The sequence below is a fragment of the Pieris napi genome, chromosome 2, assembly GCF_905475465.1.
Source record: "Pieris napi chromosome 2, ilPieNapi1.2, whole genome shotgun sequence".
Lineage (NCBI taxonomy): Eukaryota > Metazoa > Arthropoda > Insecta > Lepidoptera > Pieridae > Pieris > Pieris napi.
This window is the reverse complement of record NC_062235.1, coordinates 11,063,601-11,089,876: the sequence shown is the minus strand read 5'-3', so window position 1 is coordinate 11,089,876 and position 26,276 is coordinate 11,063,601. Positions and strand designations below refer to the sequence as shown.

General features: G+C 32.8%; 1 protein-coding gene across 2 annotated transcripts; it reads left to right on the top strand.

The window, feature by feature from the left end:
* The first annotated feature begins 333 nt into the window (after nt 1-333).
* On the top strand, nt 334-25,993 carry LOC125058142 (apoptotic protease-activating factor 1). 2 transcript variants are annotated; one of them, XM_047662186.1, is made up of 20 exons: nt 334-517; nt 3,119-3,276; nt 4,226-4,453; nt 4,774-4,982; nt 5,619-5,913; nt 6,942-7,174; nt 7,888-8,440; nt 9,274-9,464; nt 10,968-11,085; nt 11,685-11,865; nt 13,594-13,935; nt 14,425-14,686; nt 15,713-15,865; nt 17,561-17,840; nt 19,022-19,361; nt 20,533-20,840; nt 22,855-22,992; nt 23,491-23,732; nt 24,703-24,855; nt 25,234-25,993. In XM_047662186.1, the coding sequence occupies exons 2-20, from the start codon at nt 3,139-3,141 to the stop codon at nt 25,394-25,396; spliced, it is 4,527 nt and encodes a 1,508-aa protein (XP_047518142.1). In that variant the 5' UTR covers nt 334-517; nt 3,119-3,138; the 3' UTR covers nt 25,397-25,993. The 2 variants fall into 2 exon arrangements, with proteins under 2 accessions (XP_047518142.1, XP_047518141.1); XM_047662185.1 differs by lacking the exon at nt 334-517 and adding an exon at nt 1,717-1,959.
* Nucleotides 25,994-26,276: the final 283 nt, after the last annotated feature.

The window sequence follows — 26,276 nt, the reverse complement described above, 5'->3', positions numbered from 1 at the left end:
ACTGTACATACTTAAAGTGGCGAACGATTTCACAAGCGGTAACACATTTGTTCAAAAAAAAGAACGTATGGTGCACCACCATACGCCGACAAACTACAAAAACGTGTTTCGGCTGTCTTTAAACTTCCAACGTAAGCTCAAACAACGCACATCCCAATTATTCAGCAAAAAGGAAGGACAACTTGCCACGCAAGGCGCAATGTTATTAAGCCATAATTGGTGGACAGAGCATTAACCTATACAGTTATTTGTAGCCTGTACCAACACATTCTATGGTTTTTTAGTTTTGACTTTTGTGACTATAGTCTGTGGTTAGTTTGACGACATTCATAATTTTGCTGTTTGGGTTTTCGCTTTGTTTGAGTGGTTGAGACTGAGATAGCTCAAGTTTCTAAAAATGAAAATAATTTCTAAATAATATAGTAAAAATGTTATTTTAATCATCGTTTCCGATGTAGTAAATGTTTTTCTAGATTTTGTGATCAATCCCTTACATTCTGGAGAATTGTTTAGAGGGGTAAGATTTTTGTTCGTTGCTACATAACAATTTAAAAGTAAAGCACTAATCACACAAATTCCTGGTTTACTTTTGTTACTTAACAAATACAAATTCAATACTTAACATAAACATTCTAAAATTGCAAATATTATTTAAGTGTGTTTATTTTTCGGACAACTGTCGAATGCTACGAAAGAAACAGGCAAATTTCAAAATCTCTTCAGTTATTTTATTTTTTCTGTTTTAATAATATATTACCCAAATATTTTGATTATAGGTATTATAGACTTTACCCTTTTTTATCAAAGGGAAGGAATACCATGGTTCTTTTCACAATAAATCTTTGAGTGAAGACACAAGACATCAGTTTTGTAATCACTCCTGATGATCTGTTTGTCTATCTTTAACGCTCCAATAAAAACAATTCGGCAGATATATTTCTTAATCTGTTTTAAAAATAGTTTACTTTAGCTTATCAAAAACTTACTTCTGTGTCTAAAGTATTTATTATTACAGGGTATCAGACTCAAAACCCAAAATTATGCTAGTATGCGTTTCGTTGGAAAATTATTTGACCGACTTAGTGTTTGTTGACATTTAATCATTATTTTTTACTAAAACAATCATTCCTGGGAAATCCCAACCTTGGTCTAAATATTTTTACGATTTTGTTATCAAGTGTTTGTATTTAACCACATTATACTTTTGTTAGTAATTAGTCCTAGATAAGGTAACCTTGACCTAGTAAGTACTACCATTCTTAAAGAAACATACAAATGTATGTTCAGATTTTTGAAATAAATATAGAGAATAGTCTGTATTTAATAAATAATTCTTTCTTTTACAAATTCTGTAGTTGTTTAGCCTAGTTGTCATTTTTCATTCTGATGTGATGAAATAATTAAGATATCAGTAAATTGGCAAGTAAAAATATTGAATGATGGTACTAACCAAATTGTTTACTAAAATTAACATTATTTTACTGCTTTTTCTTGCTTTAATAAATAAATTTCAGTTATGTAGATATGTCAAGGCAAGTTAAAAAAAATATATTTTGAATATTTTATTTCTAATGATATCTAACAATTTAGAAATGATACCTAAAGTATAGTTTCTCATTTTACACTCTGAATAGCACTAGAATAGCTTTCAGTTACATAACATCCAAATTTACATAGTAAAATTATCACCTTAGTAAAATCTTCAACCTTGACAGTCATGATGTGGTCAACAACCTGACTTTAAATCATATACTGATGTGTGTAGGAGTTTCTCATCTACAAGGTTGTTTAATATTTAAGAGTAAACACGATATTAATGCTAACATTTTCAAATCGCCATTTATTCGACGCAACTCGTAACTGCTAGACGATTTTTGTAGTTCTTATACGTTAATATTAAATTAAAATATTTTCCTTGTATGCGGATTCATTTTGTGAAATCTTTAGGCATCTTAAAAAGTGAGTTTTTAATTGTTCATTTATTTGACCTAAAACTTTAAGGATCTTTTTTTTTACTTTTAATTGGTTCTTAATTTTGCTTCAATTAATGGACAACTAAGTGATTGCGGCCGTAGCATCCTTTTTTTGGAATCAATCAGGCCATTTATGCCCTCCCCTCCCTATTACTTAACTGTAGATTAAAATAGAAGCCTGAATTTCAGTATTCAGTAACCAAGCAGGTATTATATAAATTTGAACCAATTAGACATAAGTTTAATAATTTTAACTAGTTAATGTTTCTGAGCTTTGTCACTCACTCACTTAGTGACTCTTCTGCACTTCTAGCAGCTTCTAATTTAGAATACAATATATAATGTTATGTTTATAAATCATGTAAAAACTTTAAGCAATATAATATGATATGTTTTACTTGTGAGATACATTGTATTTATATGCAATGGTCAAGACTATTTATCTAAAAGATGTAAGATTTTCATAATAATTATTGTTAATAATCACAGTATGTATGGTACTGACTTGCGAAACTTGGTTTTTGATAGCTATATCTGTAAAGAAAATCAGTAGTTTTCATTTATAGAATAAGTTGCAAAGCAATAAAATCCTCTACATTTTATTCCACATATACAGTCTTAGAAAGTAAGTAAATTATTAAATGTAAAAACTTTAAACTTAAAAATGATTCAAACATGCAATTTGAAGGTGCCCTTCATATGTTGTGGTTCGCACAATTAACTGTATTATTCAGTTTAATGACTTCCTAAAATGCTAATTTTGTTAAATACCTTTCAAAGATGAAGCTAAAATTATTAGTAAATTTATTGTCCAGTCTTTTATTAGATTAAGTTTATATTGCTGTTAGAATAAATAGATAAGGTCTGTGATATCTCTTCCTGTATCTGTTGCAAGCAGTTGTATTTTAATTGTATTATATTTACAATGAAGTATGATCATATTTTTTGCCAAGAATTATTATAGATAAGCAAGCTGAGTCATAATCATGCTCTACTGTAGAATTCACTTTTACATTTTTTATTAGCCAAAAGATTGATGAGGGATTATTTGAAAGATACTCTATTATTGTGATACCGATAATTACAGATTGATAATGTTAGACAAAAATTTGTCTATGTTGATTTTTAAATTTAATTATTTTCAGATGGTTCACAGACAGACAGAATGGATTCCAGGAATCGGATGTTGTTGCAACACAACCAGCAAGACATTGTGAGAGATCTAGATGTTACATACATATTAGATGAATTATTTACAAAGCAGGCGATTACTTACGAAGATTTTGATTATATCTTTAAGTTGGTGAGTAATTTATTGATAATTGACATGGCTCTTGTTATGTTAAGATATAAGAGAATCCAGGTAGTTATTTCTGGAAGCTCTTCCCAGATGTTCTGAAGTAAGTTTCCCCTAGTACAGTGGGTTGGTAATTACACTCCCCCTCCTTTAAAGAATAGGGTTTGGTGCCATTTGAAGTCCTAAAGATGTATATATAATGTACATATTTAAATACATACATATTTTAATATCTGGCTGCAAAATGATTACAACTCATTCAGAGAATTGTGTGTGAGAACAGGAAATAGAGCATTATGTCTGATACAATAATGATGCAGTCGAAAATTTAAATTGAATTTTCAACGTGGAACAATTATTAATTGATCAAATTGATCGCTATTAAATAGATTGCTGTTATAAGTTTTTCTTTGTGATGGGACATTTCTTCTAAGTTGTTTGAGCCAAAATTACAGAAGAACGGCACGTCGATCTATTGGTCTGCCCTTGTGCCTTTTTCCTTTTTGGCCAGACCATCGCGTTTGCATAATATAATAAAAGTAATGAATGTTCTTTTTCGTTATCTAATTGTTTTAAAATTACTTTATAAACTACTTAACCTCTTTGGATGATACAAAGCCTTGTTTGCTATGCTTAGCGATGTAATCGTTTGGTTAATAAACATAGAAATAAATAAAATTTCTTTAACGAATATTATTTACATAAATAATTTTAAAAGCTTAAGCAATCATACCGAGAGACAGAAAATGAACAGAAAATACAATTTGACAAATTTTTGTTTCTTTGTTATTTCCCTCACCTACATACTTAACAAAATCAGAGTCATTACTGTTTCAACATTACCATTTTCAGATAGAGATAAAACAGAATAATAAAATTAATTTAATAAATACGGCTGACGAATCTTTTGGGTTGTCTTTGATACATAAACATTTCAGTTTCTTAATTATTTCAGAATGATAGAGCCGATAAGGTAAGATATCTGCTAGACACAATTATTCAGAATGGCAACAACAGCGCGTATGAGGCATTTGTAGACAGCCTTGCGAAGGACTACAAGTGGTTGTGGGAGAAACTTGCGCTCGGGAATAATAAAGCTATGATAGAAGACAGCTTTGAGGACAGCATTAGTAGGGGAGATGTGCCCCGACCTCCTGATCACTTTGTTAGACGACTAGCGCTGGTAAGTTTTTACATTTTATATTCCTGCTTCGTGCAAAGAGTATTTATTTAAATTAAATAACTCTCATGCCTGAGGTCGTAGGTTCGATCCCCGTCTGCACCAATGGACTTTATTTCTATGTGCGCATTTAACATTCGCTCGAACGGTGAAGGAAAACGTCGTGAAGAAACTGACATGTCTTAGACCCAAAAAGTCGACGGCGTGTGTCAGGCACAGATGTCTGATCACCTACTTCAATCAATGATATAGATTCAGAAATTAGTCTACCCATTATTTTTAGGATAATTACAAAAATACGTATATATCTATGTTAATTTCAGGAGCAAAATGTAACAAAAAAATTGAAATCCTTAACGCGTCATAAGATCCTCGCTCTACATGGTATGTCCGGTTGCGGTAAAACCAGTGTTGCCATCAGTGTGTTAAGAAATAACCCAGATTTGGTTACCGATAACTTCAACGGTGTTGTATTTTGGCAGAATTTAGGGAACTGTAAGACTGAAGATGACATTGTTGCTCAACAAAATAAGTAAGTTATGCATGGTCAGATAATTCTTTACATTTGTTAAACTGATTAATACCAACCATGGCATGGTCACAGCAAAGTTTGTAACAATAAAGAATTTTTAATATACATTGTGTACTACGTAACTCTTTATAAGGAATTTCAAGGTACCGAGCATTTTTATTCGTTACTAGCTGCCTGGCGAACATCGTACCGCCTAACAGTCGATTCTTTATTATTTTTAAATACTTATTCTGCTATTCGGGACACCGGTCTAGCTAGAAAGATAAAAAAAAGAAAGTTGATAATACAACAAATACATTATGTCAAAAAATAAAAATTTACCTTCCCGGAACCCCTCCACTAACACTTGAAATTTATGCTATGGTATTAAAGTTCAAATTGCCTTTAAATATTATTACGAATATTTTGTATGGGAATATAGAAAAGTGTTGTTTTTAGACTTTTTCACTTAATTTTTTTAATTTTTCTCTCCGTAAGAACCATCCTCGTACTTCAAGGAATATTATAAAAAAAGAATCAGACAAATCGGTCAAGCCGTTTTCATGTTATGTCGTGACAACGGAAAACGGGTTTCATTTTTATATATATAGATAGAGAGGGAAGAATTATTGTCTACAGTGTTTTTCCCCTTTTCAGATTATACCGCAAAGCGTCGTCCCTGTGTGCGCACAATTCATACATGAACTCGTCAATATCTATGTCCAGTATTGGGTCTAACGCAGATTCATTATCCAGTTATAACTGCACATGGCAAGACTTGAGGGACAGACTTAAGACCGTGTTCTCCGAACAGACCCTGAAGGAGTCTCTGTTGGTCCTGGATGAGGTCGATGAGAAGAATTGCTTGGAAGCGTTCGATATTGGCTGCAAGATATTGGTTACGACGAGGGATACGGATGTCATTGTGAATTTTCATCCGCAGATTGTTAAGGTAACAAACACACACACACACACACCTAAAATCACACTCTCACACACACACAACCACACAGACCATTAGATGAGCATGATTTACCATTGTAAATAAATTTAATAGCAACAACATAGAAACAAATTAACATTTATCGAAAAATATTTTTGAAGTTCTTTAGGCGCGTTATGAAAAATTGATGAGAGTGAAATTTTACGATGCGCGCGCACCGTTACACAAAATTAACAGAATGAAGTTACCCACGGAAGATGCTACGGCATTGGACGTAATTTAAAAACAACATTCGAATAATAATAGAATTTATGTTACACTTAATGTAAGAGAATAATAATAAATATTTATTTATTTAATTTTTCAAATGTAAACTGAACTTTATTGACTATAATGACTCCTTTTCCAGTCTTTGATGATTTAATTGTAATTAATTATTTGCATGCAATCAAAAACTATTTTTAATAATGCCAAAGAAGTATAACTTCTTACGCCCGTACACGCACCCTTTTTTTTAACTAATGACTGAATTAATGCGGATAAATCACAAGCTTGTACAGATACCGGCAAACTTCTTGAGTATTAAACTAGGGAGTGGGGGAAAGTCGTCGTAGCATTGTATCTCAGCGCGGGACACAAACGTCAACTAATTTACCAATCACGCGATCGACACGTCACTCCGCACTAGGACTAGCAAATCTAAAATTCAATAAAATTCAATATAATAAAATCTGTAATTAGCCGATCAAGGCACAATACATAGATTTCATAAGACATATTTCATTGTATGATTATTAGTTTGTGTGTATAATAAAATGTGTGTTTATTTAAAACAACTTTTCTAATAAAATTGATGTAATCCGTTCAATGGCCGTCTTAAAATATGATTGTTTTATGTAATTTCCAAGAAACCCTCAACTTAAACAGACCAACTTTCATAAAAAACGGTTCAGTAGTTTCCCACATATTTGTGTAGTTTGAAAAATTATAATATTTTTCATAAATTTGGTTATTAATATTTTTCATAATTATTTCAGGTAGAAAACCATTTCACCGAAGATGAGTCGCTAAGTCTGTTAGCATCGTGCGTGGATCTCCCGACTTCGAAGTTGCCGCGTCAAGCGAAGCGCTTGCACGAGATCTGCAAAGGCAGTCCATTTCACATCGCCCTCATCGGCGCGGAATTGGCCGAGAATAAGGAGAGATTGGTCCACGACACGCGACATTGGAATTATTATTTGAATAAATTGGAGAAAAAGGAGTATTTTTTGTAAGTATGTTTGATTGTTTGTCTAGTTTTGAGTTGGGAAACGAACCTAAGACGAGTTTTTCGATAATAATTGGTTTATTATACGATAGCAGGTAACGTTTTTCTGTATCCAAGTATAGTTTCTTGACCACCTAGTGTCTCTTTATACCTAATTTTATTACCATTATGTGGCGTAAAGTACTGGAAAGTCTAAAATAATAACCCCCGCCCCGTATCGCAACGTTTTACAAAAGGACCCCCCCCCCCCCAAATTCGTTACGTAATAGTTGAACGCTCCCCTAGTCAAAATATTACTGATCTTCTGAATCATCTTTCCATGTACATTTTAAGATCGACGGACGTCGACGCAAATATGTACTAAATTTCACCCGTACCTCGACGTCCGTCGTTCCAAAACTGACCGCTTTTTAAGGCAGTTCTTTCCGCGCCCAATGAAAAAACCAATTCAACTTAGGGTCCTACAAGAAAAGAGCTTATCAATTCTTTAAAGGCCGCCAACGCAATTGGGAGTGTCCATGAGTGGCCGTGTCACTTAACATCGGGTGAGCCTCCTGACTGTTTGCCCAAGTATAATAAAAAAATTCCCGCATCTGAACTTGGACCTGAATTTACTAGGAAACAAAAAATAGGTTTATGCTCTTAATAATTAATGTAAATATGAGTAAATTAGTTTGTTTAATAGACTGGCATGTCAAAAATGATATTTTTTTCAGTTTAACAAAACAGAACGACAAACCAATGAAAACAATAGAAATGTGTATAAACTCGTTAAAACCGGACATTTTACCGCTCTTCAAAATGCTTACAATTTTACCCGATGGCGCGAAATTCTCCGCAAAAGTCCTTAGCAAGTTATGGAATAAAGAAATCAGTAAAGTCGAAACTATAATGAAACAATTGCGAAGCAAATCGCTTATAATCGAGTTCTACGATCAAGAACTGAGGAATTATATATACGAAATTCACGATTTAATTATGAATTATCTAAAAACAACCCTAACGGACGATGAAGTTCGCAAATTGCACTGCGATTTGCTTAAAAATTACAATTACGACGCGAATAATGTCCCGGTTGATATTGAGGACGACGGTTATATTGCGTTTTATATCGGATACCATTTGTACAACACGAAGAACTTGAATCTACAGAGTTTGTTTGAGAAGTTGTTCTTGGATCTCAAGTTTTTGGGGAACAAGGTGCGGCTGACTGGACCGGCTGATGTTATCTTGGATTTGCAGAAATATGAAAATTATATTGTGCATGATGTAAGTACTTTTCATTTCTAATTATGGAAATATCAGTGGTGCTAAAGTTCATTTCAAAGAATTAATACTTACGACTACTTTTAATAAAAATCTGTATAAGCATTTCTTTACCTTATCCTCATCAATCGTGACTTGTATAATTCTTATGTTTCCTTTTACATCACTATTCGCTGTTCATTAATTTGGAAGATTAGCTTTTAAGTTTTTAATTTGTTATTAATATATTTTTTTGTATTACTTTAGATTAAGGTTCTATATATATATTTTTTTTTATATAACATTTGGTTCTGCACTTCTCGCACGCATCATGTTTCTTTTTTTTTTTTTTTTTAGTTTTTCTCTTTAACTAGGGTTGCCTGGAAGAGATCGCTTATTAGCGATAAGGCCGCCCGTTGCATCCCTTATAATTTTTATATTTTTTGTGTTTCTTTTATTTGCAACGAAGTGTAAATAAATAAATAAAAATATTTTTATACCTACTAACTGTCCCCGCGAACTTCGTTTCGTAGGTAAGTTAATGTGATTTTACTTACCTACCTTTTTAGTACATACCAACATGTAACATTTTGCTAAGCTACCCCAGAGACTGTTCGGTTTTCCGGAATGAAAACTTTTTGAGTTTTTCTGTGATTTTTCTCTATATAAACCTCAGAGTTCAAGTCATAAGATTTTAATTAACAAATAAAAAATAGGGGTTGATCGTAGAGTGGGGGATCAAAAAAAAAATTTAAGAAAAGTTATGTAAAAATAAAAATAAATATTTAGGCGGTCCACCCTTAACTTGGATATTTAAATGTGTTTTTGACTGTACCCTCAATCTTAATTATTTTTAGGAGTTAGACAGAGAGCTGCTGTACAATATAAAGGCGTATTTAAGCACACACGGTACTGACCTATACCGGTACCCCAGTACTGACATTATACAGAGTGTTCTCCAACACGAGTCCAAGGGTGCTCTCTACACGAAGGCGTGGGATATAGCTCAACATAGATGCGCCTTGAACGAACTTTATTTTGAGTTTTTGTAAGTACTATTTTATATATTCTATATGACGGAGTGAGATAGGATAAGAGGAAAAGGCATGTCTATCGACGAGTCAAAGTAGGGAACGAGAACTAGGCATAATAACGTGAAAGCAAACGAAAACCTGCAGATAATGACGTCAATATTGCTAACTGATCCTTTGTTGTAAAAAAACAGTGTTGGCATTAGCCATTTAATTTCGACAATAGTCTTTTTTAATAGCGTCTGCTTGCTTCGACCATTGCTTCGACATATATTTATAAATAATGCATTTATTCGTTACATAGCTATGACAATTATTGTAATATCTATATATATAAAAATGAAACCCGTTTTCCGTTTTCACGGCATAACTTGAAAACGGCTTGACCGATTTGTCTGATTTTTTTTTTGTTGTGTTTGTAATTGTCAGGAGAAGGTTCTTATAAAAGAAAAAAATGCGCGGAAAATTAGAAAATTTAAGAATACTTAACCACCATACAATTCGAACTTTTTGATGTAACCTTATGGCGTTTGACATAACATTGACAGAATGCGTGCTGCAAATATCGTCAAAGAGGATGTAAGAAAAATGAATATCGTTTAAAATAAATGCTTCAATCGGAGTTATTGATAATATAATAATATGCGAGACAGAAAAACAAACAAAGAATGTTGTATAACATAATGCATTATAATAATAAACACTTTGTTTCTGAAATATTTTTTAATTAATTATACCAATTTGAAATCAATATTCATAGTTAAGACAGGACAACGTCTGTCAAGTCCGCTAGTATATAATAAAAAATATAATATATATAATAATTCATATAAAAAATTACTTAATATATATTAATTACGCGTCACGTTGTTTGTCCGCTATGGACTCTTAAACTACTTAACCGATTTCAATCAAATTTGCACACCGTGTGCAGTTTGATCTAACTTAAAAGATAGCATAGTTTACATATATATATAATTCTACTGTACGTGTGTATGTAACTGAACTCCTCGTAAACGATTGGACCGATTTGAATAATTTTTTGTATGCGTTTGGGTGGAGCCCAGGATGGTTTAGATTCACTAATCAACCCGGCACAGCTTGCGATGCATTCGGTACTCTCATACTTCGTTTAATATACTAATCGCTTGAAATATCATGCAGGACAACGTCTCTGGAGTACGCTAGTTATGTTATATATTATTATATCTATATATCTTTTTTGACGACATAAGTGTACATTGTGTTACCTATATGAATAAATAATTTTAATTTGATTTGATAATGACAAGACCATTTCGTTCATTAGATTTGTATGTTTATACGCGTTCACAAAATTTTAGTTTTTAAATATATTTCACGTCTACGTCTGATACCTATCATTATGTATATTTAGATTTAATTATTAGAATCTATAGATGAAATTGCATTCGTCTTAATAGAACACAAAAAATATTAGACATTTGTTAAACTAACAGGAACACTACTATATATTTTTATAAAGCATTTTTACTTTACAGGCACGAACAAAACGTAGAAGAAATAAAGTATTCAACAATCGATGCAAAGGAAATCATAACCACTGTTTGCTTTTTGGGAGATTATGTGGTCGTGGGCACCATTTCTGGGACTATTAAGGTATTATATTTCTATTATTTATTGATCTATTATACATTGTCTATTGCCTAAACATTATTAATAAACTAAGGGGTTTTACCTTGGGGCCAGAAGTAGTAGTAGTTAAAAAGTTAACTGTGAATATTCTAGTCGTTTTTTTTAAATCTATAGGTAATTAGAACAACTAAACTGAAACTCAATTTTTTATAAAAAATTTATCTGACCCAGCAAACGTTTGTTTTGCCATGCATCTTTCTAGGAAACATTTGTTTAGTTCAATAAAAATACTATCTACAATAATAAAAAATAGGGGTTTATCGTAGAGGGGTTAAAATTAGGGGTTGTAATAAATGTAATTTTGTATGCTGTATCATAAAAAAAAAACATTTTTTTTTTTTATAAAATAAAAAAAAAATGTTACGGGTGGACAACTTTACCTAACAATCACTTAGGGGTTTAAAAGATAGTAGCCGATTCTCAGACTTACTGAAGATGAATATAAAATTTTATAAGAATCGGTCGAGCCGTTTCGGAGGAGGATGGGAACGAACATTGTGACACGAGAATTTTATATATAGATTAATGAGTTCCTTTTTTAAATTTAAATGTTTTTTCTTTAGTTCTTCCAAATATCGACGAATAAATTAAAAAAAGAACTGATATGCGGTGAATCGTCAATCAAATGGGTGGGTGTCAGTCCTGTCAGTCCTCCGCGCGTTGCGTCACTCACATGTGACGGCGTATTACGGCTGTGGTACATTGATGAACTGGACTGCGAGTCGAGTGATACTATTGAGGAAGGTAACAAAAATCCTTTGTTTTTTATCAAATAAACTATGGGAGTTGATAGAAATATAGTTTTCGATTAATCTATTTGCTAATTTTACAGTTATTTTTTATTTGCAGTGCAATTTTGTGATGCTTGATCAAATTTCTTGGTTAAAAATTTAAACATTTAAATATTATGCACCTCCTAAATGTATGATTATCTTGATATTTAGTTAGAATGTCCATAGATAAAATTATTTAACTTGGATGGTACAAATAACATTCGTGAAAATGTACAAACAATACGAGAAACTGTGATTACAAATTTTACACATATACACACAATTATTGTACATAAATTTTAAATTAAGAAATGGAAAATACATTAAATCAAGGAACATAAAGACATTTTTTATTATTACCACTAATCAGCTTGTCTCTGGACAAAGCCTTCCTCCAAATGTCGCCATGTTAATCTGTCCTTCACTATTCTGTTACAATTTTTCCCCGGTGCTTTTATAGCGTGAGCGAGTATTTAGACCATAAGTTTAACAATTATAAATGACTTAACTTCTTATTATAACATAATGTTCTTATTATATGACATTGCAAAAAAATTATATGAAATTATGTTGATGTTCTTATTATATGACATTGCAAAAAATTTATATGACATTATATTAATGTTCTCATTATATGACATTTCAAAAAATGTATATGACATTTGCATGCCTATTTATATATGGCTGATTGTGCGGATTTTTCTTGTTGTTGTTGTACTCTTTTTATACCCTTTGAGTCGTCCTCCCAACCTCACCTGCTTTCCCTTGCTTCACTTTCCACCCAGGGAAGCGGAAACCTTCTTCGTCCATTTTTCCTTTCTCCTCTTACCATGTCAGTATTTTTTTCATATTTTTATTTATTATTTATTTATTAACACTTCGTTGCATATACATTAATATAGTACAATTGACATAATTAAATAAAAAGGAGAGCAACTGGCGGCCTTATCGCTTTCGAGCGATCTCTTCCACTGTGAGAAAAAAAGAAAAGTATTAAATTACATAAGAAAAGCAAGAAGTGCAAAAATACATGTACCTATTACATTTAGTTGTTTAGAAAAAGAAACTTATCAGGAACAAAAAACAAACTAAACTAAAAAGAATACATGAAAATAATAATAATAAGTGTACATGAATCATTTTTAATTTCTTAAATTAGGATCAGTCTCACGACAGTTGGTAAGTACCTATTATTAAAGTTAGGGATACGATGTGGACAGATAATGTTTGTAAAGAAGAAATTTAAAGGAAGATAGAGAAGGAGCTAAGCGAATAGGGACTGGAAGTGAGTTCCATAGCTTAACTGCAGAGACCTTAAAGGATTCGCCAAGAAAGGAGGAGTTATGACACGGGATTTCAAGGATATAGTTTTCGGAAGAGCGTAAGCTATAGTTATGGGATCCCAAAAATTTGAAATCATTTTTGTGATAGGAAGGAGTTTTAGGGTTGAACAGAATGGAATATAGGAGATGGAGAACATGAGCATCGCGTCGCTGTCGAATGGGTAACCAGCCTAGCCGTTTACGGAACGCAGAGATATGGTCGTACTTTCTTAGACCGAATATAAATCGGATACAGAAATTTTGGAGACGATCCAGTTTATTTTCTATCTACCTGCTCTTAATTGTGTGTATTAAGGAACATAAACATGGTTAAAACAACAAAAAATACAATAGTCAAACCAAACCTTTTATTCCAGAATCTGAGGAACCGCTTAACAACAACTACGCATCAAACATAACGATACACCCGAAGCTAGGGCCATACTTGTCATGCCGTTGGGCCAACACTGACGAACTAATATTCACGCACACGTCCAAAATAATCATTATATACAAACCGAACGGAGAAGTGGCTCAAATAATAGATTATTTGTATAGAGATAGAGACATTTTGTGTTGTGTCCCATGTAACTATGACAAGCACGTGATCGTTGCCAGTGCGAACAGTACGCACTCCTTGGACGTGATCGATCTGAAGACGAAGAAGAAATACTGTTTTGAAGAAACGGACACTGTTTTGGATATTTTGACTGTGTCAGGTATGTTTAGCTTGTTTTTTTTATTTCAGGATTACTTTTCTCTTACAGTACTGTGGTCAGATTCTCTTATTGTGTCTGAATTTTTAAAAACAGATTATTTTTAATAATCATGTATTATAACCGTTGTACCATATTTTTTAAGTTAAATGTTATTATTATTAATTAAATCTTTTGCGAAGTATGAATAAAAAAAATAATTACTTCTGTTATTCAGTACAATGGTAAGTAGTTCGTATTTTATTATAAAAAAATTATACAGATGTTCTATGTAAAATTTAATTGTTCATGTATTTTTGCAAATAGGTTTTTTTTTTACTTTTTTTTTAATTTGTGAAAGTGTAAGTTAATTACCGTAAAATCGGGTTTAACTACTTTATATAAATTTGTAATTCTAACCAAAACATATATATAATATAATCTAAGTAATACAATGAGGGACAAAACTAATTATTATTATCTCGTTTGCTTATAATAAAAATGGCTTTTCAGAAAACAACAAAATAATAACACTAAAAGACAAGGAAATCTCTGAATTCGATTGTAAACTGAGTACGTACATAAAACAAACGTGCACGAACTGCAAACGTAGAACGATACTCACCGCACAGACTATCAAAGAGAACATATCATTCTTGTCTATGGCAGTCAACAAGACGGGCACTCTTTTGTTTGTGTCAACCGATGACAGTAGAGTAATCTGTGTCGATTTGAAAACCACAGCGTATATATTTGATCTGGAGAATCGGAGAGGGTAAGTGTATTTTTAAATCATTTGACACTTAATCAGCAAGCAAATCTTTTTTTTTTTCCCCTTTCTTGGCCTGCACGGTTTGTGCGTCAGCCATGTAAAAAAGTTAGGAAGTGCGTTATTAGATTTAAAGCAAATCTTATAGGCTAAATATTATGATTTCGCACACACTAATTTATATTGGCATTATAAAAAAGATGTAACTGATACTATAGTCGACGCATTATGAACTGAAGCTTCAGGTTATAAATTATATTTATCTGTCTGTCTCGCTCGCACTTACAGATGTAGTATGTGCAAGAATTGTAGAGGTGCATATAGATAACGGGATAGGTACAATCAATTTGCTAAATTATGTATTATAGGAATAATTTTTCGTTATCTGAACATAAAAGTTTTTAATTTTTAAGATAAATGTCACCAATTAAAAAATAAATAAATCAATGGCGCTACAACCTCTTTAGTTCTTGGCCTCAGATTTCTGAATCTGTTTGATGATCATTTTTAAATCTAATAGGCAAGTAGGTGATCAGCCTCCAGCGCCTGACATACGCCGTCGACTTTTTGGGTCTAAGACTTGTCGGTTTCCTCACGATGTTTTCCTTCACCGTTCGAGCCGTTGTGTAAAAAAAAAAACATGGCGATTAAAAAGAGTGGCGGAGAGTTTATTGCCAGTTCTTCTCTTCCGTTCTACGCCCTTGATTTGAGAACTGGCAGTAAATTTAAAATTAGAAGCATTAATACGTATTTCTTTAATGACGTATCACAAGTGTACATTGTGTTACCTACGTGAATAAATGATTTTTGAATTTGAATTGAGCAAATGTTAAAAGCCGGAGATCGATCCTACGACCTCAGGTATGAGAGTCGCACGCTGAAGCCACTAGGCCAACACTGCTCTAAAATGGCACCAATTACTTTCAAAACCACTTTAGAAAATAAATTTTTCATTGTGCATATTGCGTAACGAGGCGTATAGAAAAACAACAACCCTTAAATCTCTAACAGCAGTTTTTAATTTTTATATAGAAATGTAGTGACCATGGCCATGAGCGAAGTCTTGATGGACGACTTTGAACCCGGGTCAGATGTGCTTTTATCCGGAACGGGGACCATTGAGAATTCCTTGAAAGTCTGGTTCCTAGATCCCACCTATATCTCTCAGAGTACACACAAGAATGGGTGAGTTCTGTCTATATTTAGTAGTTCTATATGAAAACTTCGCCCCATATTACAAACATTTATTAAACAATTAAATCACGATTACTAATTAGCACTTTAAATGTGTGAATAATATTAAATTAATAAAAATACGATGAAAAAAAGGGTACGTATACGTATGTACGCGCGTTAGAAGTTATACTTCTTTGGGATTATTAAAAATAGTTTTTGATTGCATGCAAAAAATTAATTACAATTAAATAATCAAAGACTGGAAAAGGAGTCATTATAGTCAATAAAGTTCAGTTTCCATTTGAAAAATTAAATAATTAAATATTTATTATTATTCTCTTACATTAAGTGTAACATAAATTCTATTATTATTCGAATGTTGTTTTAAATTATGTCCAATGCCGTAGCATCTTCCGTGGGAAACTTCATTCTGTTAATTTTGTGTCACGGTGCGCGCGCATCGTAAAATTTCACTCTCATCAATTTTTCATAACGCGCCTAAAGAAGTATAACTTCAAAAATTAACCATTTTACATTTATAAGAAAACAACCTGCTGATAGAGGTCAAATTCGAACAAATTTGACAATCTTCGTACGCTTGTACTACGCATTGAAATATAGTTTAACGCTTATAAACGCGATTTTATTATTAATAAAATTTTCGAGTGCTTTTCAGTAATCGTGGTCAACAATACTACTATATGCTTTGACTGATAACTGTTTATTACTACCTACTTATTACTTACCTCTTTCAGATTGTTAGTACGTTTATTAACAAATTAAAGTTCTTGCATATTGGGGTTATAATAATTATTTTGTTATTAATTCACTTCGGTAAATTGCATACTGACTTAGAATTTACCAAACCGTATTTTATTTTTAACCTTATAATTGTATGTTATCCTATGTACATGAAATTGTGCTTACTCTGAATCTTTGCAAATATCGTTTTTTTTAAATTATATCAATTTTTAAAAAATACAAGAATGTATGTGAGGATGGAACACAAATTCGTCACAATTTCTCCATCACCGAAGCGTAGAATACAATAATGAAAAAAGAATATTGATTTTTTTATGTATTTTAAAACTTTATTGTTAATAATATTGATGTTTAATGCAAAAAACTTAAAAAAAAAATGTTTTCAATTAATTATAAACAATTAAAAATTGATGACATTTAAAAAAAAATCACGTGACTATAAACGCGCCATAATTGATCGATCACCATGTAAATTTATATAGATCAAAACACTGTATTAATTATTTTTCTATCAACTGCAATGAGTGAAAACTAACATTATGACGTCACACGCGCTCGGGTTTGTTCGGCGTGTTTTCGGTACTGGATTCAAAAATAATTTATTATTTTGAAATAACTTATGAATTATTGCGAAAAAAAATAGTTTTGTTATAAAACTTATAGGTATATGATCTTTCACTTTATCACATAAAAATTTTTTTTTTCAAAAACCCAATTGTCGAGGTACAGGGTGTCTTTAAATTTGACTTTATGTTTGTCGTACGTAATATAAAATAAAGGAAGAATTTAGTATGTAGTAATATATTTTACTGATAGTCCTTGTTAACCTAAGACGGCCTTTAGATACTTTCGCCGTAACCTATCGCATTCTATTACGTCGTATAATAGACAATTAATATGAATCCTCTTCGCACATGTAATTCAACTCATCAAACATTTCAGCAAAATTCGTCTAACAACAACATTCGATGCGAGTTTCCTTAACAGTAGTACCCCGCAAACACCTCCTGGGTGTAGTAGCACCCCACAAAGTACCCATACAACACCCCAAAGACACCAATCATTTAACCCCAAGGATGTCGTCAAAAAGGTTGTTAAATCTACTATGAGCCTAGACAGGCACTCGTTGAAGCCTCTGAACTTGAAAGGCATCTGCAATGGTATGAGCGATGGTGCTGCGCTAAATCTATTAGCTGTGGTTGATGATAAGAATAATATACAGGTATGTTTTAAATTAATCTTTGAAATTTGTGGACATTTGACGGCAATTGGGTGCGTTATACTCTGATAGATTGATTCATTCCGTAGAATTATGACTTTATAAGTGTTGCTACTAAAAATGTTTTCCACAGATAAAGAGACGAATTTGACATATTTGAGGGCAGTAATAAAAATGCTACGTATTTTTTATGTTTTATTTATAAAAAGGCAAATCTAAATACTTACTCAAGTGACCTAATACAAAAATAACAAATATATCAATATCACGAACAATATATCGAATTAAATTTAATTACTTTATTTTTTTAACTGGCATCACTGCCTACTAATTCCAGGTTTAGTAAACATTTAATTAAAAAAAATAATCTTATCTTTACTTGTGCGTTTTTTACTGTTTTTGATGAAAAGGGACGTAATTATCAGTCGCCGTTTAACCACTTTTAATGTGGAGCACCGCAATTAATAAAATAGATACATTAACTAACAATAAAATGTATGTATATACTCGTATTGAAATTGAAAAATGTGCCCGGCCAAAAAGGTTTGCCATCTCTGACATGTCAAAAAATGATAGCTGTCAGAATTCTATGGGATTAAAAATCATAGTATAGTAGTGTATCATTCGTTCATTTCAGTCATAATATTCAGGTATGAATACTGGTTTTAAATTAATCTTTGGACATTCTGGACGTATTTGACGAAGGCATAAATGGACTGTTTAGTCGGAACATTAATGGTTATAATATATAATAATAAAAAATCTAAATCTCTGACTACTAACAGTTACACAACACAAAAAAAATCAATTCAAAGAAGCAACAATGAATGATAAATAGAATTATAACAAATAAGGCAGCGTTCAAGTATTATGTACGTTACGATGCGTGGCGGGGATTGATTTATGCGTTATTGTTGATATTATTTTAGACTTTCCAGTACTTAAAACCACATAAGTATACATAGTATATATATATATAGTAACTTTTACATATAAAGTCACTGGTTGGTCACGAAAGGTTTTACTATTAATTACAGAAAATGTTACGGCGCGTTACATGGTCAAGGTCAAGAATCTCTAAAAATTGCGTGACGTAATACATGAACGCTCCCTAACACACAAATCTATAGTTTATTTTCTAAAGCAAGCCAAAAAAACATTTGACGGTAGAAATATAATTTTAGGTTATGCGTGGCAGGAAGCTCCTAACAGAAATACCCACTGATACGGAAGAATTAATCACCACAGTAAAGATATCTCCTTGCAACCAACACGTGGTATATGGATTGCAATCAGGCATCGTAAGGAAGTACTATCTTCGAACCAAGGAAAGCCGGGATATCATGGATGTATACAGCTCGGTCCAATACCTTAATTTCGTGAATGAAAGTGTGCTGGTGGTTGCTGGAAAGAATCGCTGTATAATGGCCTATAGGATGATGGAAAGTGGCGAGTGGAAGCCGGAGATGCTGCAGAGGGGGAATTGTAATTTGGGATCTCAGGAGCTGCTAAATGATCTTCAGGGTAAGGATTTAGTTTATTAAAAATATTGATGAAACCGTCTGCATATACAAGTGTTTTTTTGTATTTTAATTCTAGTCTAGCAATTTTGTAGGCAATTTTGATATAGTTCAATATCTGTAGAGCAGTGTCCGTACTCTGTGGCCGGTATTTTCGAACGTCAATCACTTGTGGAGCTGTCAAACCTTTTCTATATAAAAGTTTGATATTGTGGAGGAAGGTGATACTGTTTCTCCAACCTAAACCTGGCTTGAAGACCCAAGTCGCTTAGGTCCATTTCTACATGTCCTTAGCGCAATAACTTCGCTTCGCTTCACTTCAAAAAACCTACACAAAATAATTAAAATTAGTATTAAATAATTCAATTAGGAAAATTCACTATTTTTTAAGTTGCCATTTTTGAAGTGAAAACTTCTTTAGCGGCGTTGTACACATTTTTTTGGAATGGGTAAAAAATGTTAAACTCGCGTCAGACACGTGACCTGATCGAAAATTCGTAAGACGGATGGAGAGTAGACCGCTGGCGCGGCGTATTTAATGTAATATAAATTGTCATGTTTGTGTACCATAGCGCAATAAATAAATATTGTATTCTACCACATAAATGATTGTACTTTTATACTGATAATTAAAGCAATTCGAGCAAAATTATTCCCTAACCATTCCAAAATATCAAAAATGCACAACGTTAATATTCAAGTGAAAACATCGCAGAAGTGCGGGCAGCGTTTCCGAAAAGTTCACGCAGTACAACTTTCCGGAAACACTATCGCTATTGGGAGTTACAAACCCCTAAGATTAATTAATTTGATACAAATCCGACAGACTAAATATAAAATTGTGTTGGCCTAGTGGTTGAAGGTTCGAACACGGCTGTGCATTAATTTACTTTCTATGTGAGCATTTTACACTCTCTTATAAGAAAAACATCGTGTGAAAGCCTAAAAAGTCAATGGTATCAGGCACAGAAGGTTGATCACCTACTTGCCCAATAGAAATGATCCCGGAACAGATACAGAAATCTGAGCCCAGACCTAAAAGACTGTGGTACATTGTGGTGCGCCATTGGTACAAAATATAAAATTGTAATGACTTTGCTAAAACGTTGACCCATAGTTTTGGGTTATATTCCAATAGACCTTTTAAAAATTCAGTAATATTATGCACATTAAAGGACTGAAGAAAAAATACCAAGGTGACCAGATATCCAACTCAAGCAGCGAACTAAGCATGACCTCACGTCATTTCTCCAATGGCGAGCACAAGGAGAAGCTTTGTAGACCAAGCAATTTGGTAGACTGTTACTGGGTTAAGTCCATTGGCCTCATCATTGTTGAGTCCAACGCAACCATTAAACTGTGGGACGAGGAGCTGAAACTGATCAGCGTGTTGAACGGGAGGCAAACAGATGTCTATATAAAGTGTTCGGCGCTTCAGAATAATATCCTCGTGATTTGTGATGACCATAATATGGCGTTTCAGGTAATTTTTTTATCCTTTTTTGTAATTGTAATAAAATTCAAGATAGCGTACCAATTCTTGAAAGGCTCGCAACGCATTCGCGAGCCCTCTAGCATTGAATGTCTATGAGCGGCGTATTATGTCACGCATTTGATTACTTAAACTTCCCCCCCCCCCCCCATGTAACGCGCCGTAACGTTTTTCTGTACCCAAGTATAGTAAAACGTTTCGTGACCACCAAGTGACTCTTTATACCTAAAAGTTACCATTATGTGGTGTAAAGTACTGGAAAGTCGAAAATATTATTAACAATAATACGCGTAATTCAATCCCCGCCCCGCATCGTAACATTTTACAAAAGGACCCCCCCCCCCCCAAATTCGTTACGTAATACTTAAACGCTCTCTTACTTGGTGGTGAGTGACCTCATTTGCCCCCTCCCCCCCTACTAAATATTAGGTCCTTACATATGAAATTGGTGTTTGTATGGGAGGAACAAAAAGTAGTTTTTTTTTAATTAATCAAAGTATTGCTATCTATGTGTCGTGGCCATATCCTAGATTTGCTCACTTCATGAAATGCTCGAGAATTTCATGAAATGGTCGTATTTCATGATGTGGGCAACTTAATTTGACCAGACCATTAAATCGTCAACGTTTCACGATTTTTTCATCCACATTTGGCCGGATCGTATAAATAGGGTGTCCATAAAATATTTAATAAAAATCCAGAATATGTTAAGAACTTGTTTATTGTTATTTAAGTCCGACTGGTACAAACAAAATGAATTAAATTTTTGTAACAAAATTAAACATCAAACACGTCATGTTACACAATTATTTTTAGAAAACAAACAAATATTTAGAAATAAGTAGGTACTTTGGTACTTTTGTACAACCAACAAATATTTAGAAATAAGTAGGTACTTTGGTACTTTTGTACAACAAACAAATATTTAGAAATAAGTAGGTACTTTGGTACATAGTTACAAAAAGTAATATAATAATTCACATGGAATGCACAATAAATGAATAAAAATTTAAAAAGTCAGTGTTACAACCTTTCAGTCACTTGTTGGCGCATGACATTCGCAGTTTCCAAAATATCATATTTTGATAACCAGTAATAGTCCATGGACTTCTTTTGCGTAGTCACCCTACTCTCCTTAATTTGTTTCATAACCTAAAAAAGGAAAAAAAAACATTAACTTTAATAGGTCATAATTCACAAACTTACATAATATCAATTAATACACAATACGTTAGCTGGCATAGAGTATTTTGATAAAATAGGTGAATATTTATGTAATTTAAGAGTAAAATACTAACCTGTGACTTGCATAGTACTCGAGAACCTTTTCGTCGTAAACTCTTTTACTATCACTTTCTTCGTCATTTATTGACGAATTATTCACTTTTTCACTGCGAGAAACAACATTATCGACAGCGGCCGCCATCTTCACACATAAACAAAGCGTTTGGAGCGCCTCTACCGGTAATTAATGTAAATGTAAACTACTTTACGATATGATCAAATAATTGACCATTTCATGAAGAAGCCACGCGTTTAGTTGCCTATATCGAGAAACGATTTCTTATCATTGATCTGCCCAAACCACATCACGATGTGGCCAATAGACAATGAAACATTTCATGAAATGTAACCATTTCATGAAATTCTCGAACATTTCATGAATTGAGCTAATCTACGATATGGCCACGACATATGCACTTTTGCCATATTATAGTTACATTTCTTAGTATACGTTCTAAAAATTAAGGTTAGTTCTGTTAGTCTTCTAGTTTTTTGTATTGCCCCTTTTAGGGTAAAAACCTCCTCCATATTTTTCCATTTTTTTTTGTCTTGAGCAACATCCAGTTTTTCTATTACGTCATCTCTCCATCTTTTCTTTTTTCGTCGTATACATCTCTTTCCAGTAGGTCAAGTCCATTTTGTTGTTTCAAGTGTCATTCCCAAACAGCTCTGGTTATTATTTGGAACATTTTGTTTATTTATATTTAAAATGTTATTTCAGACGTTCGAGTTAAAGCGACGTGATAACATCGTACTAAACGTGATACAAGAGAGTAAGCTGAACAATAGGATCACGTGTTGTGCGCTAACAACTGATGGTCACGTGCTCGCTATGGGACTAGACTCGGGGGATGTAGCGGTGAGTAAATTGTCTTCTTCAAAAAAAATTCTGTTTTCTTTTACTTTTAAATTTTTCTTGCTGTATTGAGTTATGCTGTACTTTGATCCAATTTTTTTCTGATGTATTGGCTATACTTTCTCGAGTATGTGATGATGTTATTTTTTTTTTATTTCTTATTTTATGGAGGCTGTATGAGTTGATTTTAATTTTAATCCCATTGAAAACCAAATAGTAGTGAGGCTACGAAATGTTAGAATTTGAATATAAGAATTTATTTTTTAATTAATATTGCTTACAAAACCTTAACCAAATTTCAATTAATATATTACATCTAAATTTAACTACCCGTGCCGTAAGCTATGTCTAAGTAATGTTTATAGGTAATATTCCCGAGGCCTATACGAACATTATATTTAAACAGGACAGGTACAAATAAGCTTAAAAACTACTTGACTGATTTCAAAAATTCGTTCATCATAAAAATAAAGGTATTTAAACTAGATTTCCTTCACCCAGGTATGGAATGTACCAAACAAGCGCCAGCTCCGACTCCTCAAACACCACAAAAGCAAGGTCCAATGGTGTGGTTTCTCCCCCACTCCGGACAAGCTTTACCGGTCCCCATCATCACATTCGCCCTCCATCGGGATTAACTTGGATGATGATGAACAGCCTCCCTTGGTGCTGGTCACCATGGCCAGCGAGATCGTCTGGTGGAATATCACATATCTCATACGCATGAGGAGTAGGGGGTGGAAGTAAGTGAATTATTATTTTTTATTTGTACTTTTATAGAAAAGTAATAAGTGTTTTATGTAACCTTAGTTATATCAATGGCGCTACAATATTTTTAGGTCAGGGTCTCAGATTTCTAAATATGTTTCATGATCATTAGTCAATCTAATACGCTAGTACGTGATCCGCCTTCGGTACTGAAACACGCCGTCGACTTTTTGGGTTTATGGCAAGCCGGTTTCCTCACCATGTTTTCCTTCACCGTACGAGCGAGTGATAAAAATGCGCACATACAAACTCCATTGGTGCACAGCCGGGGTTCGAACCTTTGACCTCAGGATTAAGAGTCGCAAGCTGAAGCCACTTGGCCGTCACTGTTCAATCTTAGTTAATTTACATAAATAATTTAGTTAAGCGTAAACAGCGATTCTGAACGGTTAAAGACTTTTAGCTAGTTCGAAGTTAGTAGTTAGCTTCGAATAAAGTGTTACATTTATTTAAAAACCCTTCATATATTTTTGTTTTTATTATATTCTATATAAACTAAAATGAGTCGCATAATATGTTACTAAGCTCAAAACTCGTAGACAGCTGGATCAATTCAACAATTTTTATTTATTCATTGTAATCTGAAAGAAAAAATGCATAAATTTCACGGAAAAACTTAAAAATCCGTTTTTATTCCGGAAAAGAGAACAGTCTCTATATATATATATATATAGTAACATAGAAAAATGTTTTATGTGTTAGTATGTAGCTAATAAAAAGGTAGGCTGAGTAAAAAACATAAAAATACATTTTTTTTTATTAATATATTTGTACTATTATACAATAATAATGTAATAAACAATCAACAAATAGATGAGCATTCCTACGTATTTTAGTTATTACATTTTTGTTTCGCCAAGAATCGAACAAAACACACCACGAACAACAAGTATTGTTTTTGTTTTTATAAAATATAATAAATAATTTGAAATTCATTAATTTCAGAAGCGGCTGGAATGTCGTCACCCCAGTAGCAAGTCCACTGGAACCAAAGAATGAGAGCTTCTCAAATGAATCGAGTTCAAATAACAATTTCTTCTTTGGCAACAACCCGTTTAGTCCTGAATACTGTTGGAAACGCCATTGGAAGCGAAAGACGTAAGAATTTAATAATGTTTAATTCATGGTTTTCATTTCATGTTTGATATACAGATAGACAGACTGTTTACTGACTGCGGTTATCATATGTACTGTCAAATAATTATTGTTTCTTCGGGAATCGAATCCAGCACCTCCGAGTTATTCACGTTTGTCAATCAGTCAAGAAAACACTTATATCATGGTTAATTATAACCGATTTAAAAAAACTTGTTTGATATTGTTGAACATTTTTATATGGTATATTTATGCTTTGTTCACAAATTGTTGGGAATAATACAAGTTTCATCAAAATCAGTTTAGTCGTTTACTTGTGTCATTTTAGGATTTTAGTTTTTTTAACCAAGACAGTCAATTATTTAAACTAATTTTTCACAGATGCAAAGAAGGTTCAAAACGCAAAGAAATACTGGCTTGTATCAAACTATCCGGTATGTACGCCAAAACCTTATGTCACGATGACAAGTTCTCTTGCTTTGTGACAGTTGACAATCCCGGACACGTTCATATTATGTCACTTATGGACGCCAATTCGCCTTAAATGCAATAATTAATAAGAATGAATTTAAATTTGGTTACTCTTTTCCAGAATTTTTAGGAAATTTAATATTGCTTCACAAAAATCAATAATTTAGAGAAATTCGATGTTCCCAAAGCTCAAAGTAATTTAACGTAACAACGAAGTCTTTGTAACGGTTGTATTTGATAGCTTTTTTGTTCCATATTCCTTTAAGTTGTAAAAACTCCGCCTATTCAATATCCATTAAATTAAGGTTTAAATTGTTGCATTATGCTATATGCTATATAGCATGCTATATGCTATATATAGCATTATGCAACAATTTAAATGCTATATACTCTAAACTGCCATTGTCTATTCTGGTGCATTTACATAGTTCTCATTAGTTTTATTATAATAACCGTAAAAGACACTAGAAATGGCGTAGATATTTGTGTTCGAATCGCATTATCTGTGATTCCTACGTCAATTCGACTTACATTGTTCTTAAAGGTGCGTTAGGGGCCTCATAGCCTAGCGGTCTTATTAAATGGCAGCTAGGTGAGGGGTACCGGGTTCGATTCCCGGTTCGAGGGCAAGTTTTAATTTAATTTAAATTTGTTCTCGGCCTTTGGGAGGGTTGTGCGGTACCGGTGCCTAAACCGTACATGGAGGACACGGTCGAATTTCTAAAGTCAAGCACGAATTATAAAAAATCCTATACTTGACGCTGGCTAATGCACAAATCGTGCCAGAGCCATAAAAATAGGTGCATCTCGTGTATGCCATTTCCAGTGTGTTACAATTTCTATTTTTTCTTAATATCGAATTTTAACTCTAAATGTTAATCGGCATTTATTGTCACAAACGTTGTCTCAACTTTATAGTAATTGTATACGTAAACTATGAACAATAATTATTT

Excerpts from the sequence above, each read along its gene's own strand:
- LOC125058142 (XM_047662185.1), top strand. The coding sequence starts at position 1,920 with ATGCGGATTCATTTTGTGAAATCTTTAGGCATCTTAAAAA. Across the intron at positions 1,960-3,118 it reads ATCTTTAGGCATCTTAAAAA|ATGGTTCACAGACAGACAGA; the intron begins GTGAGTTTTTAA and ends AATTATTTTCAG. Across the intron at positions 9,465-10,967 it reads GAACTTTATTTTGAGTTTTT|GCACGAACAAAACGTAGAAG; the intron begins GTAAGTACTATT and ends TTTACTTTACAG.